General features: G+C 28.9%; 1 protein-coding gene across 1 annotated transcript in view; it reads left to right on the top strand.

Annotated features, from left to right (window-relative positions):
• Positions 1-343: 343 nt before the first annotated feature.
• Positions 344-17669, top strand: part of LOC117182289 (LON peptidase N-terminal domain and RING finger protein 3) — an 87343-nt gene continuing 70017 nt past the window's right edge. The window contains exon 1 of the mRNA XM_033375416.1: positions 344-1437. Within this exon, the coding sequence (XP_033231307.1) occupies positions 876-1437 (562 nt within the window). The 5' untranslated portion in view covers positions 344-875. The remainder of the gene's footprint in view (positions 1438-17669) is intronic.

The following is a 17669-nucleotide window of genomic DNA, read 5'->3' as shown; positions in this document are numbered from 1 at the left end:
GGGATGATGATCCCTATGTATGTCCAAAAGGAGAAATTCTAGATTTTTGTGTGGATTTTATCTAGATAATCATGAAGAGGTAATAACATAAAATGACTGGATGAGAAACATTAGGGATCATTAGTTTGGGGGTTGTGGTTTGGCCGGTGAAGAGCGTCTTCTTGTTGTCATCTCTGATCTCCCTTTCGGACTAGTTGGGTTAGGTTTGGAAGCTTCAGGGACAACGGCGCTGTAGTCACCGGGTGGGTTTTTAACGCCACTGACAGCCACGCTGCGCGCGAAGTCGGTGACAGCTGGGAGGGAGACGCTAGACCACGGGCAACCGCTATTGTGGAGTGAACGTACGCCAGTCCTCGTGTGCCGTTTGAACCGCGTGGTGGATCTGTCAAACAGGTCTAGAAATATAACAAAATCCACGAACAAAAATCCTAAAGGGAAATTCAAAGAATTACCCTAAACAATAATAGATAAACTATCAAAAAGACCTTGAAATATAATCTGCAAACTACTCAATAATAATCCCTAACTATTAGTCCCTGAAGTGTGTGATGTGTCAGTGATTTGATTCTTATATTTTTGGTAAAAGTGGTCAATGACATGCAGAGGTTTGAAAAAGTGACAAGGATTAAGATAGTGTTTGGTTCTCTGAAGAAGTGTTCGGGGTTGTATTTATAGTACTAAGAAAACTAACTACAACAAGGAGTCGCTATTAATTCTAAGGATGCACTCCTAACACTAATTATGAATTCCGACTCCTGAAAATGTATAGCGGATTTAACATCCTAAAATCAGCAGCGAGCGGATTTTACCGCGGGGATTATATAAAAACCAACCCCTGTAAATTGACTAGATAGGAAGAATCTCCTAAGTTTAAGATGACGGAATTGGCAAAGGAGGCCTTCGCCTCTAGAAACTATTGTTTGGCTGTGGAAATGTATGAAAGGTGCCTAAAGCAACAGGCTCCAAGTTTTGACGTCCTCTTTGGCTACGGGGATTCCCTCGCGAGATGTGGTAGGTTAAGAGACTCAATTGACATCTACTCGAGATGCCTGGCTTTGGGAAATGTTCCCTTAGAGAGGCTTCGACATCTTGTCGGGTCCCTTTTGGAAGACCTTGGTGAGTCGTCTCTAGGGTCAAGGAGAAGGACGAATGATTCATTCGCATGTCCATTTTGCGAAGGGACCTTGTACCAACCAATCACAACTAACTGTGGTCATACCTTCTGCAAAAACTGTCTCGAGCCCGCCAAAAATTGTCGCGTGTGCGGACAGAAAGTTGATGAAGTGGGGGAAACTAATGTGCTAGTGCAGAGGCTTGTTGAAAAGTGGTGGCCAAGGGAAGCAGAAGCCAGTAGGGCGAGACACGAGGGCGACCTTCTCTTAGGGGAGGGTCGCATGGGTCAAGCACTTGAGAGATACAACCTTGCTGTCCACCTTGGTGAGTGTTAGCATCTACTATCGAAGGGGCTGGTTCGAAAAAAAATTTTTAGGTAGAACTGTAATTTCCAAGAGGATATTCGGAAATTAAAATAAACGTTTAGAATTTCCGGTGATCTCTTGTGTCATCCTTTAATAATCAACACAACTTCCAGTATACATATTTTTACCAAGAACTGATGAACTTGATACATAATCAATCTTCCTAATCCTTCCATAATCTAAGTAGCTATGGAATGTCCCAATCAGACCAGGATAAAATCTTAGTTAATTTGGATGTCTCTTGACGAATTGATTGACCCACAGGAAAACTGAAATGTAGTCAATAGCACCTTATTTTTCTCTAAATTTATACAATCTATAACGTTGTTATGAAACCATTTCATTTGTAGTATCGATAAGAAAACATTGCGTAATGAATAAGTGGGAAGTTTAAATAGCAAATAGTACATATGCAGTTAGTGGCACGATTAATATACAAAGCTCGTGTCCTCTGTGAATTGCGTAACGAATGTAAACGCGACCAATCATGGGAGCGATTGTTTCAGTTATGGATGTGACTATCAACCAATCAGGGAAGACAGCCAAGCTTATGTAAAAAGAGTCCTCCCATTGGTTGTTGTTAATATCCTCATCAGAATTGTTTCAATGAATTGCAGTAGATTATCATTTCACACCTTACATCATCCAATCTTAAAAAACTATCTTCGATCATTTTTAAATCTTCTTTTATTGATTCCTGGTTTGTTGATTTTAGACTAGAGGATATCCTTTATCTACACCACAGGGAAAAAATAAGAGGTAATTAACGTCCATTTAATTTCCTTATCAGGAACGATTTCATTGAAAGTATTGATTTCCTCATTAGGTTGTATATCGGAAGCATGAAATCTTGCTGTGTAATTTAAAGGAAAATGATAAGCTGTTTTTTTTAAATTTTAAATATTGAGGCAGGTTGGGCTTCTACAGCACGCATAGCCTTGAAGAGTCTGGAGGTAAACAAACTCTTTCTTCCTTGGGAATCGTTTAAGTCTGAGATTTTATGCCAGGGAGAGGCGAGCCCTTGAGGAGGGTTCCTGACTTCTCTTTCGCTTCCCTTCATTTTATGTTTTTGCTTTATTCTTTTCTATTATACAGCCTGGATTTTAATCACCCTGTTCTGGGCGTTCCTGGTGCGTTCCCAGACATTGGTTTTTCGATCTAATCTCCAATCCCGAATGACACTGTCTGGCAGGTAGAAACCACAAAAATGAGAAATCCCTTACCTTTCCCAATCTCCTTTAACCAAAATCAGGAAGATATTTTTAAATGCATCTTATCAAAAATCAGTTATTTATCTAATTCCTGATAATGATAACCCATACAAATAGAATGCGGTATTGCTTCAATGATCTAGTTTATAAACATGATGACAATTTTGCAACAATTTATATTACTTGGAATCAGGTAGCTAAAGCCTTTTGATCTCTTCAGAAGAGGTTGGTTTTTGTTACGCCTAGATAATTGCAGAGAGAGGTTGATGTACGTTCGAGTCGAGATACCACCTGATAATCATTGTGCTACTATTAATAAAGCAGGGAAGGAAAGGACCGTCTAGTACACAATCCTCTCACACTTGTTTGGCTATTCTGGCTCTTAGAGTGACAATTCGTCTTTGAATTAACTTTTTATAACCTTTGAACACTTGCTGCCGTTGAACTTGAATCCTGAAAAAAGTCTTTCCCTCATTATTTCTCAAGTTTCTTCTGCAAGGTGGTTTTGTGTTCTTTCATTTAGGGCGTTTTTCCTCTAAGGTATCCTTTCCTTTAGGATGTCTCTTTGGTGTTATTTCCTTTTGTGTGACCTTACTGGTGCAATTTTCTTTCCATTTTTCTTGTAATTCCGATTTCATTTTTCTTTTAAAACACCAGACCATTTGTGAAGAGAGGTTATCATCTGGAAGAATTTGTAGTTGTCTCTTCTCGGGAAACGAGAAAGTTACCGGTATCATGGACGCTAGTCGGGTACGATTTTCTTGTTTTCGATTGAGTGCACCAGTCCAAGCGAAGAGAAAAGGACACAGCTGCGTTCGGACGATGGTAGTAAGTTCACGGCCAGTCTGAGCGGTTCTTATATAACTAACCACGGAGACTCGAGCGGAGATCTAACAACTATTCCGAACTCGAGAACTCGCGGCTCTTGCACTCGAAGACAAAGAACTCACGAAAGAAATGTTTCTCCTTAAAGTTTTTTATTTAAGATCCAAATAAAGTGTTCATTGTGATCAATGAAATTTAGCCGGTCCTACGTTATCAAGTCTGGAAATGTTAGGTAATTTCTTGGTAGCATGTTGGCTGAATTGGTGTCTGGCTTAGATTATGTAAATTTGAAAGGGGAGTATCTCTACTAGGTTTGGACTCAGCCGATTTTAATTAACTATAAATTTTAAAAGAAAAGGTCTTTCCTAAAGTTGAATTCAAACCTGGAGTGAATTTTATACTGGACTATCTTATTCCTCAACTTTTAAATCTATCGTTTGCAAAACAACTTTATAGAGTAATTTGGGCTACTTCAAGGAAATTAGAAATTTCTTCTGTCGTATAATACCTAATAATCTCCTATTGTAATAAATAATATTTATTGTGTAAAATTGGAATTTTGTTTACGAGTTTATTATTGCTGCAATCAGCATATGATTTAACGGGACTGATATCTATCACGCCATGTTGCACCTGTGTACAACCATCTGTCTATTCAACCATTTAAGGTGATTTTCAAACAAGGTTCACCTAACGTGGCATCTTGGAGTCGTATTTTCAGAGTGCATTGCGCGGGCAACAAATACTAGATTTTCCGGAATACGACTTGTAGATTGCATAATCGGGCTGTGTACTAGATAACACAAATATTACGTCTGAAATTGTTTAATTTGTTTGTCATGCGTTTAATTAATTATCTTGGCAATGAACATATTTACTATTTATTCATTATTTCACTCTAACGCTAATTTGATAAAACCAGTTTATAGTTTAGCTCTTTCAGGCTGTTTTCTTTTAAAGAGAACGAGTAGCCTTCTTTTATCCGAGATAGTTCTTTAATCTGAGTCTAAAAATAAACCTCGTTTTAGCGTTGAAATTATCGAGTTGAAAAGTGTTTCTATCGCTTTTTTTATACTCGTGATTATAAATTGGGGAAACCATACTGGAAATAACTTATAAATAATTATGTACTTTTTAGAATGTCATAAAGATATAAAAATTATGTAATACCAAATTAATTCAATAGTTGGTACAAATTCAATTATCGTTAACTTTATACAAAACATCTTTTATGCAATCGTACAAAATCTTGTAAAATCTTGCATAACCTTTCTGATACCTTCGAATCTCCTTTTCATGTATACATCACAATGCAATATATCCTTAGGAATATTTATTTTCATCAATTACATAAAAAGGTGTTAAATCACCTAAGAAAAAAATTAGAGTTGATATTTCAAAAATTAGATAGTATGACTATTAAAATCTGTCCTAGGTTGTGTTAGTATAATCTATCGAAAAATATATTGGGTAATGCGTCGAAATATATAAATATATTTCTTTATATTATACATAATCCTAGTTGCTTTATATCAGGCAATTTTCGAAATTCAGGGAATTTTAAACTTGTCGGGAAAGTCAGGGAAATGGCAGAGAAAATCTGAAAGAGTCAGAGAATTTTTGATAGACGGAAGTTAAAGCTCATTTTATTATTCCTTTGAAAATTTGAAAATTCTGTTAAAAAACATTTTTTTCCTTAAAAATTCCACTTTTTTATTGAAAATTCGTCGTTTTAGATAGAAAATTCAACTATTTTAACCAAAAATTGAAGTATTTGGTTGAAAATTAATTTGTTTGCTGAAAATTGATATAACTTAAAATGAATTTATTGCTGTTGAAAATTAACGAAAACTGATAATTAAATTTACAACAGATGAAAATTCAATTGTTGAAACTTAAAAAAATTAAATATTGAATATTTAACTTTTGAGAGTCGGATCAAATTTAATTTTCAACTGCTAAATTTTTAAATTGAAGAAAATTTATCATTTAGTTTTCAATAGTTGAAATTTCTATTACCGAAATTAAAGATTATATTTTCAACTGTGGAAAATTCAAGGAAATTGATCATTGAATTTTGAACATTTGAAGATTATATCGTTTAAAATTGAGGAAAATTGAATTTTCAGCTGTCGAAAATTCAATTATTAATTTCCAACAGTTGAAAATTCGATTTTCTTCCATTTTCAACATTTGAAAATTTAATTCTTTTATTGAAGAAAACTCGGAATTAAATTGTTTAAAATAAAAGAAAATTGAATATCAGACTGTTGAAAATCGGCATAAGATCATTTTAAATTATTAGACAGTGAAGAAAATTATTAATTGAATTGTCAGCAGCAGAAAATTCAACGGTTGAAAATAAATAAAAATTGTTAGTTTAGTTTTCAGTAGTTGAAAATCAAATTTTTTATTGAATAAAACTAATAATTTAATTGCTGAAAACTGATGAAAATTGAATATTTAACGGTTGAAAATTGGAGAAAATTGATCATTGAATTTTCAACAATTAAAATTAAACAATTAAATTAAATTAAAAAATTGAGTTTTGAACCGTTGTCAATTGAATTGTCCTTCATTTTTCACATTTGAAAATTCAATGGTTTTAAATTTAGGAAAAATGAAAATTTATTGTTTGAAAATTGAAGAAATTGATAATTAAATTTTCATCTGTCAAAACTTCAAATAAATTGTACGTTAACTATGGAAAACTAGTACAATTTTAAATCTTGACTGGCAAAAATTAAAAAAATTAATAATTGAATTATCAGCAGCAGAAAACAATTTTCAAAAGTTGAATTTTTAACAATTGTAAATTTAATTTTCTATGTTTTCAAATGATCAAAATTTGAAAATTCAATTATTTTATTTAAAAAAATTAAACATTTAATTTTTCACATTTGAATTTTCAATTGATAAAAAGTAAAGAAAATTAAATAATTGACAAATCAGCAGTAGAAAATTCCACTCTTGAAAATTGAATGATTATTGACTGTTGAAAATTGATCAAAGTTGATCATTGCCTTTTTAACAGTTAAATATTATATTTGTAAAAATTGATGATTGACTTTTCATGATTGCATTTTCAAACAGTTGAAAATTGAAGAGAAGTTAGTTTTCATCTGTTGAGAATTGAAGAAAATTAGAAATGATTGAAAATTGAGGTTTCAAAATTTAAATTTTCTTCAGATTTCAACAGTTGAATTCAACATGAGAATTTCATAAATAAACATTTCAATCCAAAGAACACAAATGTTGTAGTAGTGATTTTATGAGTTAAACAATATTTAAAAATGGAACATTTCTTATTAAATGATTATTTTTTCTGTTCAAAGTGTAAAAATTATAATTTCACAATTTTGAATAATAATTATTGGTTAATCTTTCCCCTTTTTCGCGAAAAATCACCCTATTTAGTACGTTTAATATTTTACACTTGAATTTGAAATTTTACTCCCTAATTTTTCTAAAATTCTTAATGGTTTGGGGAAACATTGAAGAGGGAATTAATCTATTTCTTTTTGTCTGAAGATATCTAGATGGAGATTGGAATGGCAAACGACTTTATTCGTTCGCCGTACTCAAGTACTACTTTTATCCGGACCTTTCCTCTCCCCTTGGGCTTTCGCGACCTCGCCCAGTGATCGTGGCCTTGACACGTCTTCGACTCGTTCTTTTTGCGAATCACACGAACTTTTCGATCCACGTCCTTGATCTTCTCTCTTTAGAATTTGCGAGCACGTCCTGCGGAAAAAGAAAATTTTCGTGGGAGACCAAGAGGGGTTTTCAATTTGGCAAAGGTCCATCCGGCCGTCGAACTCATCGTTAAAGAAACACTTTATGGGAGAACTTGTCATATTTCGACACGAAATTTTTTATTTTTAAAGAAATTATCAGTTAGTGCATGAAATTGCATTTTAAGATTGCTTCAAAGTTATTAGTAGCTTCTGAAAAACAGTTTTTTGAAATTTAGGGAGTCATCGTGGCTCATATGGTATTCTAATTGTCTTGTGTTTCAAGACTGGTATTGGTAGCCATGCTGACGCGGGTTCAATTCCCGAAGCTGGAAGCTGGGCTCATTTTCAAAAGTAACAGAATTTTAATATGTACAGTTTATAAGTCCAGCTTAAAATTTTTCTGTTAATTTACAATTTAAGATTCCAATCGTTTTTAAAACATGATACACAATTAATTAATATTTTCAAAATGTTATTTGAACCCGCAATTGGATCAAAACGATCAGAAAAGTTTTTGTGCAGATTTTGGATTTTTTATTTGAATTGCAAATTCCTTTGGAAGAATTGTAGTACATTTTTTAAACTAAAAGTTATAAAGTTCCAACAAAACTTTCTTTGGAATTACGTAAATAAAAAAAAAAACACTTTCTGTAGGGAAAAAAACGACCACTTTTAGAGCCAAGGAAATTTATGGCCCCATATAGGAAAATTAAAATTTTTGTCCCAATCCTGGAATTAAAAAATTTCAAAATTCAAATGTTAAAATATAGAAAGACTTTTAGAAAGATAAAGTAATAATTTCCAGAAGTAAATATTCGTTTTTTTATGTAAAAAATTTAAATTTTTGACTATAAATGTATCTATTCGGGTCAAAGATTAATATTTATAAATAAAAATTCAACTGCTTGTTTCAAAGTTGAATTCTTTTATTGAAAATTCACTAATTTTTTCAGATTTGAACTCTTCTGTTGAAAATTTATTTTATTTGTTATAATTTTATCATCAATTTAGTTAAAAACTCAGCTCCTTGGTTGAAAATTAAGCTTCTTAATTTAATGTTAATATATTTTATCGGAAATTTATTAATAATTAGTTGAAAGGTGAACTCTTTTCGTAAATATACAACTAAATTGTTGGGGATTGAACTCTTTCTTTTTTTTAATGAATTTTTTATCATTTAATTTTTTTATTTTTTATCATTTTGTAATGCAATCATCAATTTTTTATCATTTTAGGTTAAAATTAGTCTCCTTGGTTGAAAAAGCATTTTTTTCTTAATTAAAAATGTTATTATTTGGTTAAAAATTTAATTATTTAATTAAAATTCAATGATTTATTCGAAAGCCATTCTTTTTAAGTTCAAAATTTAACTATTTTGTTTAAAATTCCCCTTTAGGGAAGATAATTCAACTGTTTTCTGAAAATTCTTCCTGTTGGGATTCAAAGTTCAACAATCGGTGGCAATTTTTTTCTGTTTTGACTAAAGAATTTGTCTGCATTACATATTCAACTTTTTCGATGAAAATTGGTAGAAAATTGAACAACGTTGATGAAAATAATAATTTTTTTGTAAAAATTAATTTTTATAACTGAAAATTTAACTATTCGACTATGTTATTGATAGTTTATCTTGTTGTTAAAAATTCATCTATTCGTTTTATCATTTTTTAAATCTTGTTTAGTTCAACAATTAAATGTCTTTTTGAAATTTTTTAATTTTTTTAACAATAATTTAACTATTCAAGTATTTGGTTAAAATTGATCTTTTTGATAAAAAAATTCTTTTTAGTTAAAAATTCATGAAAAATTTCGTTGAAAACACATATTTTTGGTAGAAAATTATTTTTCTTGGTTGAAAATTCGATTGCCTTTTTTGTTGACAATTCAACTATTTAATTAAAAATTATTTTTCTTAGATGGAAATTCAAATGTTTCGATGAAAATTTGTCTGTTCGGGGCTAAAAACTGAAGTATCTTTATAGAAACTTTATACTTATTTTTCGAAACTCATATTGTGATGTTGAAAAGTCAAACTAAAATCTTTTTGGTATACAAATTTAAATATATTTTTTGAAAATTTGTCTTCGATTTAAAAATGTATCTATTTTAGTAAAAATTTCATTTTTCAAGGTTCAAAATTTAACTATTTCTTTCAAAATTAATTTTCTTTGCTTGAGGATTCGACTATTTTGTTTGATAATTCAACTGCATGGGTAAAAAAATGAACTACTTTGTTGAAATTTTTTTTAATATAGGTTTATCTCTTTGTTGGAACTTAACTATTTTGTTGAAAATTATTTTTTATCGCTGAAAATTCATATATTCTTGTTGAAAATTAAATTTTTGTACAGAAGATTTGTCTTTTTGGTTGCAAAGTTAATTATTTTTAATTAAATTTTATCTTTGTTGTTTGAAATATCAACTATTAAAATAAATCAGTAAATGTGAAAATTTTTGTTTTGTGTCTGAAATATTGTTTGATTCTGTTTATAAAAGATAAAAAATTTTAAATATTAAAAGATTAAAATACTTATATTTTAGTTTTATTGTTTAGGGAATAAAAAATGGTGTGCAAAAACCTGAGAATTTTTAAATTAAAGTTTTAACCCTGCAAAGCTTATTTTAATTTTAAATACAGCAAAATTTAATTTGTCCTTATTGCCCAACTTTATTTATATCGGTTTTGGCACACAATTGCCGAACATTCAAAAACGGATGTTATGATTTAAAAATTGTTTGCTCAATCTAAAACATGTATATTTTGGTTTTCAAAAACACATTTACAAATTTTTCTTTGCAATTTCTAAATCGAAATTTTTCAACCGAAATCGCCTCAGGTAGTTTTTTTAGAGAACGGCTCAACTAATGATTTTACTCTTAAATAATATCAGAAGAACTCCCATAAATAAGAGATCTAAGAAACGAAGTGGACAAATCTCGCCAGTGAATTGAAATTACCAAGAAAGCAATAAAAGCTGAACTCGAACTGACGCAACACAAGTCAATAACACTCGCGCATGATTATAAATGCCAGAACCCTTTGTCTTTCTATGCAATATTGAGATAGACTCTGTAACCTCTTCTTATTTTTTTTCTCGATTTTTCACCTTCGTTATCTTTTCGCCATTCCCTAAGAATAAAGAATCAATCTATTATTTTTGAAAATTTTCTTATATGATAATACAATTAGCGAATAATTGCTGCAGATGTATTCCCGATCGCCTGGGTTGACAAATCCAGCGATCGCGTTTGGGTTATGTAATTACCACACGAATTAAATTAAGAAGGCTTACATTCTCGAATTGTGTCAAGGCAAAGGTGCCATGAATGTTTTCAGTTTTCTCCTCCAAACTACCAGTTACCTCCGGCTAAATACAATCTTCTTTCAAAGCAGCTCTACTTTCGTCACTCTTCAATGTGCATGTTTGCATTCAGAAAAGCACCTTATGCTTCAAACAGTCTTGGAAAATAGAGTAATGAGATGGCCTTCGCAGAATTTTTTTTTAATTCAGGTTCGTTAGTATTTTATAGAAATAAAGAGAAGTTTCCACAATATCCACAGTTTTTCATATCTTGGATTTTCAAATTTAGGACAGCACTTTATAAACATTAATTCACCAAATATCGATATTAAGTTTTATAATCCGGGGATTAATAATAAAAATATTCAGATTTTTCTATTTATTCTAGATAGCTGTGTACAATTTAAAAATATAGAGATCATGAATTATCCATTTTTCTTAGTGTAAAATTTACAAAATTAAACAGTTTATGTAGTGGTCATGCGTAAATTAATTTTCTAAAAAAAGGGAATCCTTAAAAAAATGTGTGCATTTTTGACCAAATAGTTAAATTTTTTGCCAACGTTAATTTTGTACAAAAAATAAAACTCTAAACTCTTTTTTTTTAATGTCAGAATTTTCATCCAAGAAGATTAATTTTCAACCAGAAAAGGCATACAATTTTGAACATAACGATTAATTTTAAAAGAAAAATTGTGTACCGAAAAAACCGTACATCTTTATTCAAATAAAGGAATTTTCAACCAAAAAGATTAATTTTCAACCAAAAAAGATGAATTTTCAACCAAGATGATGAATTTTATACTAAAAAAAAAAGAATTCTTAACAAAATATATACATTTTTGAACACATAGTTGAACTGTCAATCAGTATTAGTTCTCTACCAAAAAGAAAAATAAATTATCAAAAGATTGCTTGCATTTTTTAAATAGATAAATTTTCTAGCATAAAAATTAATTTATTAATAAAAAGAAAAATTCTCAACACAACACTTGAATTCTTAACCTAATATTCGAGTTTTCTACCCAGAATATTAATTTTCAACCAAAAAAGGCATAAATTTGGAAAATTTGCAAAAAATACTATTTTCAACAAACAGTTGTAATTTTAGTTAAAAAAACTATTGTTTGGTGTGAAAAAATTAATTTTCTATATGTTGATTAAATTTATAATCGTAGAGATGAAATGTCTAATAAATTTATGAATGTTGAACTAAAATTATGAATTTTTGATTAAACCTATGATTCTTAAAAAAATAAATGGTTTGAAAAGTAGTTTAACCTTTAGACAAAAAATTTAATTTTCAACCAATAAGACTAATTTTTGAACAAGAAAATTAATTCTCTTCTGAAAAGAAGAATTCTCAACAAAAGACTTAAATTTTTAACCAAATGTTTAAATTTTCTTTGTAGGAGATTAATTTTCTAATACAAAAGGCTAATTTTCATCAAAATATATACATTTTTATACAAATAATTGAATTTTCAAGCAAGATTAACTTTATAAAAAAGTGCTAATTTTCAGCAAAATAAATACTTTTTTAAATAGCTGCATGTTGCAAAAATAAGATTAATTTTCAACCTAAAGATACACATTTTCAAAAAATATTCGATTTTTCGACTAAAAAATAGTAACTTTATACAAAAAATGGTATTGTTAAAATTTCAAATAAACTATTCATGCTTAACCAAGAAATAATCTTCATTAAAATGGTAACATTACTACCAAATAATTTAATTCCGTGCCACAAAGACGAATTTTCTATAAAAAGTTGAATTTGCAGTTTAAAAATATAAATTTGCAATAATAAATGTCAATTTTAAATTAAATAATTGAATTTCCAGTTGAAAAATCTATTTTTAACAACAACATAAAACGAAAATTTAAAAAATTAGTTCGATTTTCATTCAAAGACATGATTTTTTACTAAAATCATGAATATTTAACTAAACAAATGAATTTTTAGCAATGTAGTTTAAATTTCGACCGATTTTTTGAACGAAAACACAAATTTCATACGAAAAAGTGGAATTTGTAATCCGAAAATATAAAATTTGAAAAAAAAAATTAATTTTCTGCTGAAACAGATTAATGTCTTACTAGTCAGTTTCATTTTCAACTATAAAATATGAAAATTCTAAATAAGAGATAAATTTTGAAAAAAAGCGTAATGTAATTGTTGAATTTCCGAAGGCAAATAGAGGATTTTCTAACAAAATAGTTGAATCTTTAACCAACAAGGATGACATTATATTAAAATTGTTAAATTTCCGAAAAAATAATTTAATTTCCAACCAAATAATAAATTTTGGAACTATAAAAAGAATGATTAAAGAATTTAGGTTAGAAAACTCCAGGGTGTTTTGATCTATTCGATTTTTTAATATTATAACATTTTTTATTTAATTTAAAGAACCGAAGTTAATAGGTCTTTTTTGTGTCACTTTTTTTATCATTTGTCAATTGAATGACAGTTTTTGATCTAAATAGTCTAAAGCAGTATGTATTAAATTTTAGCTAGGAAAAAATTCCTCGCCAGCTCCGCTAGGATTCGAACTCAGGTCTCATATATTGCCGGCCTGGTACTCTGTAAGAATTTATGTTTCGAATCTTGTTGAATGATTGAATTTTGATGTTATATTTATTCTTAACTAGCGTAGTAAAAAAAAATTAATGCAATAATATTATAATTTAATTATTCAATAAGATTTGAAATATAAATTCTTACAAGCCTAGAAAGGGATTCGCCGTTCTCTTCTGAGAGTCTGCAAAAAAAGTTGTCATTCCTATTCCCTCCTACAGCTTAGTGGGCAGGAGCGCCAAACCGGAAATCTGTAAGACCTGGGTTCGAATCCCAGCAGAGCTAAGAAAGAATTTTTTTCTTAGCTAAAAATTAAAACCACTTTGGATTATAATTAAGTCTCTTAAGATTGTATATTGAGCATTTAGTGGTAAATCTTTTAAAATCCGAAATCAAATACGCGAAGTTCACAAGGATTTTACACGAGTGCCAATGGAGAGAATAAGATTTGAAAGTAATCTCGTTGAATTTATTGTATAAAAATGTACCGTTTCTTTCAATGACCTATAAATTTCGAATTAATTTGGCAATAAATTATGTGTTTAACTTGACGTGCGGTGAACGTGGGAGCGCAATTCTTGAGAGCTTATCGACGTCGATAAGAGAGAAGGGAGGAGAGCAAATCTTACATAATGAAGTTTCGCGAGAGAGAAAGAGAGAGATAGAGAAAGGGGGGGGGGCGATGCAGGGCTGTCGACAGTGAATTATTCAATGTACAATCTCCATAATACAGGTCCTTTCTTTTACCCTTTGTTATCCAAAGAGCATCGCTCAAGCTATTGTATTCGAAACCTTATGTGTATTTTTTTAAACAAACCTTTATTCAAATATGAAAAAAGAAACAAAATAATTTACTCTAAAAAGGAGGGTTCCAAATAAAGATAGTCATAATAATAACAAAATTAACAAGGTTACTAAAAATAAATTCGTTGAGTGTAAATATTAAATTTTCTTTACTTTTTCTCAAAAAATACTTTAGGACTTTTTCACTCATTCGCTTAAATAATATAAGAAACGGTTCAATTAAACCAAAAATCGAATTTCCAACAAAATAGCGGAATATTTAGAGCGGATTAATTTTCAATCAAGTAATTGCAGGTTTATTATGAAAGAATTAAATTTTTTCTATATTAAATGTGTACCAAATTGTTGAATCCTCGACCAAATGTTTCAGTTTTTAAGCCAAAACAGGGACTTTTTTACAGAACAGTTCAATTCTTAACCCGAGAATACGAATTTTTAACAAAAAAACAAGAAGTTGAATTTTCAACAAAATAGTTCAATTCTCAGTTGAATGAATTAATTTTTTGCCAAAAAGAAAACGAATTTTCAATTAAAATAATAAATTTTTTACCAGAAAATGAACTTTAAAGTAAGTAGTTAAACCTTAAAACAAGGATTTCAATTTTGAGCCTTAAAGGACAAATTATCAATGGAGAGTGTCAAAGTTGTTATTTACAAAAAAAAAAAGATATTTCTTTTTTAAATCAAAAACTAAAAAAGGTATAATTTCTCCAGAAAGAAATTAATTTTCAACCAAGAATATTTGTGATTTAAGAAAGAAAAATAATTCAGATGTTTTCATTTTTCAGGAAAAAAGGCCAATTTTAATAATGTTAAAAGAAAATTCATTTTATGAAAATTGAACTATACGAGGGAAAAGTAACTTTTTGGTTAAAATACATTCATTGGTTAAAATTAAACTACTTTGTAAAGAAAAAGATTCAAGTTTTTTGTACAAAATTCACTATTTGGCTTGAAAATTTGACAATTTATTTTATATGTTGTTTCTTCCTCAATTAAAAAATCTTTTTCAATGGCAAATTTGGTCTTTTTTAACATAAAAATTCATATCTTGTATTGAAAAAAACAGGTTTTTTGTAGAAAATTAATTTAATTTCGTTGAGAATTAAACAATTTCGTAAAAAAATTGCAGCTTTGGCCTGACCGTAAGCTTTTGTTTGGGTGAAAATTAATTTTTAAGAATGAAAATTTTACTATTCCACTTTTATTTTAAATTAAATTGATCCTTTTTAGTTAAGAATGCATGTATTTTTTTTATTCATATTTTTGTTGAAAATTCAACCAGTCGATTGAAAATTAACCTACTTTGTTAAAAAATCATTTTTTCAGTTGATAATTTAACTATTTTCTTGAAAGTTATTTCTATTTTTCTTTAAAAATTCATATTTTTTGTTAAAACATTTACTATTCCGTTGACAGTTAGCTATTTTGTTGAAAATTTACTTTTTGGTCGAAAATTAATTTTTCTTCTTCAGAAAATCCATCTTTTTCAATTTGATTGATTTTTATTCCTTGACTGAAAGTTCGTCTTGTTTTCAAATTCAACTCCTTTCTTGAAAATTTGTTCTTTTTGCTTTCATCATTCACCTTTCTAGGTTGGAACTTTAACTATTTGATTTAAAAATTTAAGATTTTTGTTAAAAATTCGTCTTTCGCATAAAAATTCGAAAATTTCGTTGATTTTATTTCACGACTAAAAACTATCTCTTTTTTTGAAAATTCATCTTTTTGGTTGAAAATTAAACAACTTGATTGAAAGTTAAAATCCTTTGGTTAACTTTTTTTTTTATTTGAAGATTCATCTCTTTAGTTCAAAATTGATTTATTTTTTAGAAAAGTAGTTGTTTTGTTATTGTTTTTGAAAATTTATATTTTCTGAATAAAAATTGAAATGTTTTAACGAAAATTTATTGTGTCGGCTTGAAATTTCCACACTTCGTTGAGAAATTTAACTATTTAGTTGTAAATGAAACTGTTTGAATAAAAATTATTTTTTAGGATTGAAAGTCCAACTATTTACCTGAAAATTAATCATTCTTTGTTGATAACGAACTTTTTTTCACACATCATCTTTGCCGGTTTAAAAGTTAATTATTCTCTAAAACATTGGCCTTTTTTTGTTAAAAAGCAAACTTTTTCTGTTGAAAATTTCGACTTGAAATCTTAGAAAAATAGTATCTAGATAAAAAAATTTATTCCCCTATTATTTCTCTATTTTCGTTAAAAATCACACTTTCCCCTCTTTTAAGAGGATTTAAAGCTTCGAAGTCTATACATACAGAAATAATTGTATTAAAAATAAAATGCGTTATTATCTATTGGATTTTACAGTTTTACATTTTTATTCATTTTTTACTAATTTTACATTTTACTATTTACAATTTCTAGAATGAGGTCCAATCTGAATTGTGTAAAACATAATTACTTATCAGAAAATAAAAATTATATTCTAAGGTGAAGATTTGAACTTTTGAAGTGAATTAAATAGGTCTTGCTACTCTAGCCATATTTGAAAGTAAGTTGTAAATTAGTAAGTATTTGAATCGGCCTGTCGGCGCGCCCACTCTTTGCAGTTTGCTTGAACGACCAAGTCACACGAGAATAATTACGTAAGGCGTTCTTTGGTTCGGTCTTACTCATATGCCTTTCCATGAACGGATACGTCAATGTGATTCTCTGTTTAATCCAATGAAGCGGCTCTTTCATCCAGAAGGATATTTTCTTTTTATTTCCTAAAAGCTAATTAAACGCTAGAATAAAGGAGATGAGAATTGAAAAATGAAAGGAAGAGGGAACGAAGAAAAATAAAAAAGAAAAGGAGAAAAGAAAACAAGGAAAAACTTAATTTTCAATATTCCTGGACTTTTCCCTGATTCTCTCTCTCTTTTCAATTCTTATCCTAAAAAAAAGAAAAAGGAAGAAAAAACACTTTATTTTCAAAACTCCTGGACTTTCCCCTAATTTTCTCTCTCTTTATCTCCCTCTTTTTAATTCTATTGCACATAAACAAAGAAATAAAGAAAAAAGGAAGAAATTTATTTTCTAAATTTCAGGATTTCACCCCGACTCTCTCTCTCTCTCTCTCTCTCTTCAATTCTCATAAAAAAAGAAAAGGAATGAAAAAAACTTCATTTTCAATATTTCTGGACTCCGTCTTTTTTATTCTCCGTCCTTTCAATTCTCTTCCTCAAAAAGAAAGAAATAGAATAGAAAAAAAGGAAAAAATTTATTTTCAAAATTCCTGGATTTTTCATCTCTCTCCCTCTTCAATTCTCATCCTCATAAAAAAAGATAGAATTCACTTAAATTCTTCCGAATTTAATTAATTCTACTTGAGTCAATGGGTTTTTTTTTATTTTCGAAATCTTTTTTTTTAATTTATCTTGAACTATTTAAAATCCACTTTAAATACTTGGAGATTTTATCCAATTATTTGGACTTCACTTTAATTTTCGCAAAACTCATTTCAAAATTACTCGGTTCAAGATTTTTTTAAATTTTTAAATTGTCTTCAATTCACTTAATTGATTTATAAATTTGAATAGATTTTTTAATTGAATTTCGTTAAATTCTCTTAATTTTCTTTGAATTTCTCTAAATTCCCTCCAAATTTTACTGAAATCAATAGTAGTCTATTTGAATTTGGGTCAATTCAACTGTGATTGATTTCAAATTTAATTCTTTTTTGGTTGAAATAATATCAAATATTAAATTTTTCATTAAAAATTCTT

The sequence above is a fragment of the Belonocnema kinseyi genome, chromosome 10 (genome assembly GCF_010883055.1).
Source record: "Belonocnema kinseyi isolate 2016_QV_RU_SX_M_011 chromosome 10, B_treatae_v1, whole genome shotgun sequence".
Classification (NCBI taxonomy): Eukaryota; Metazoa; Arthropoda; class Insecta; order Hymenoptera; family Cynipidae; genus Belonocnema; species Belonocnema kinseyi.
This window is presented reverse-complemented; position numbering and strand designations above follow the sequence as displayed.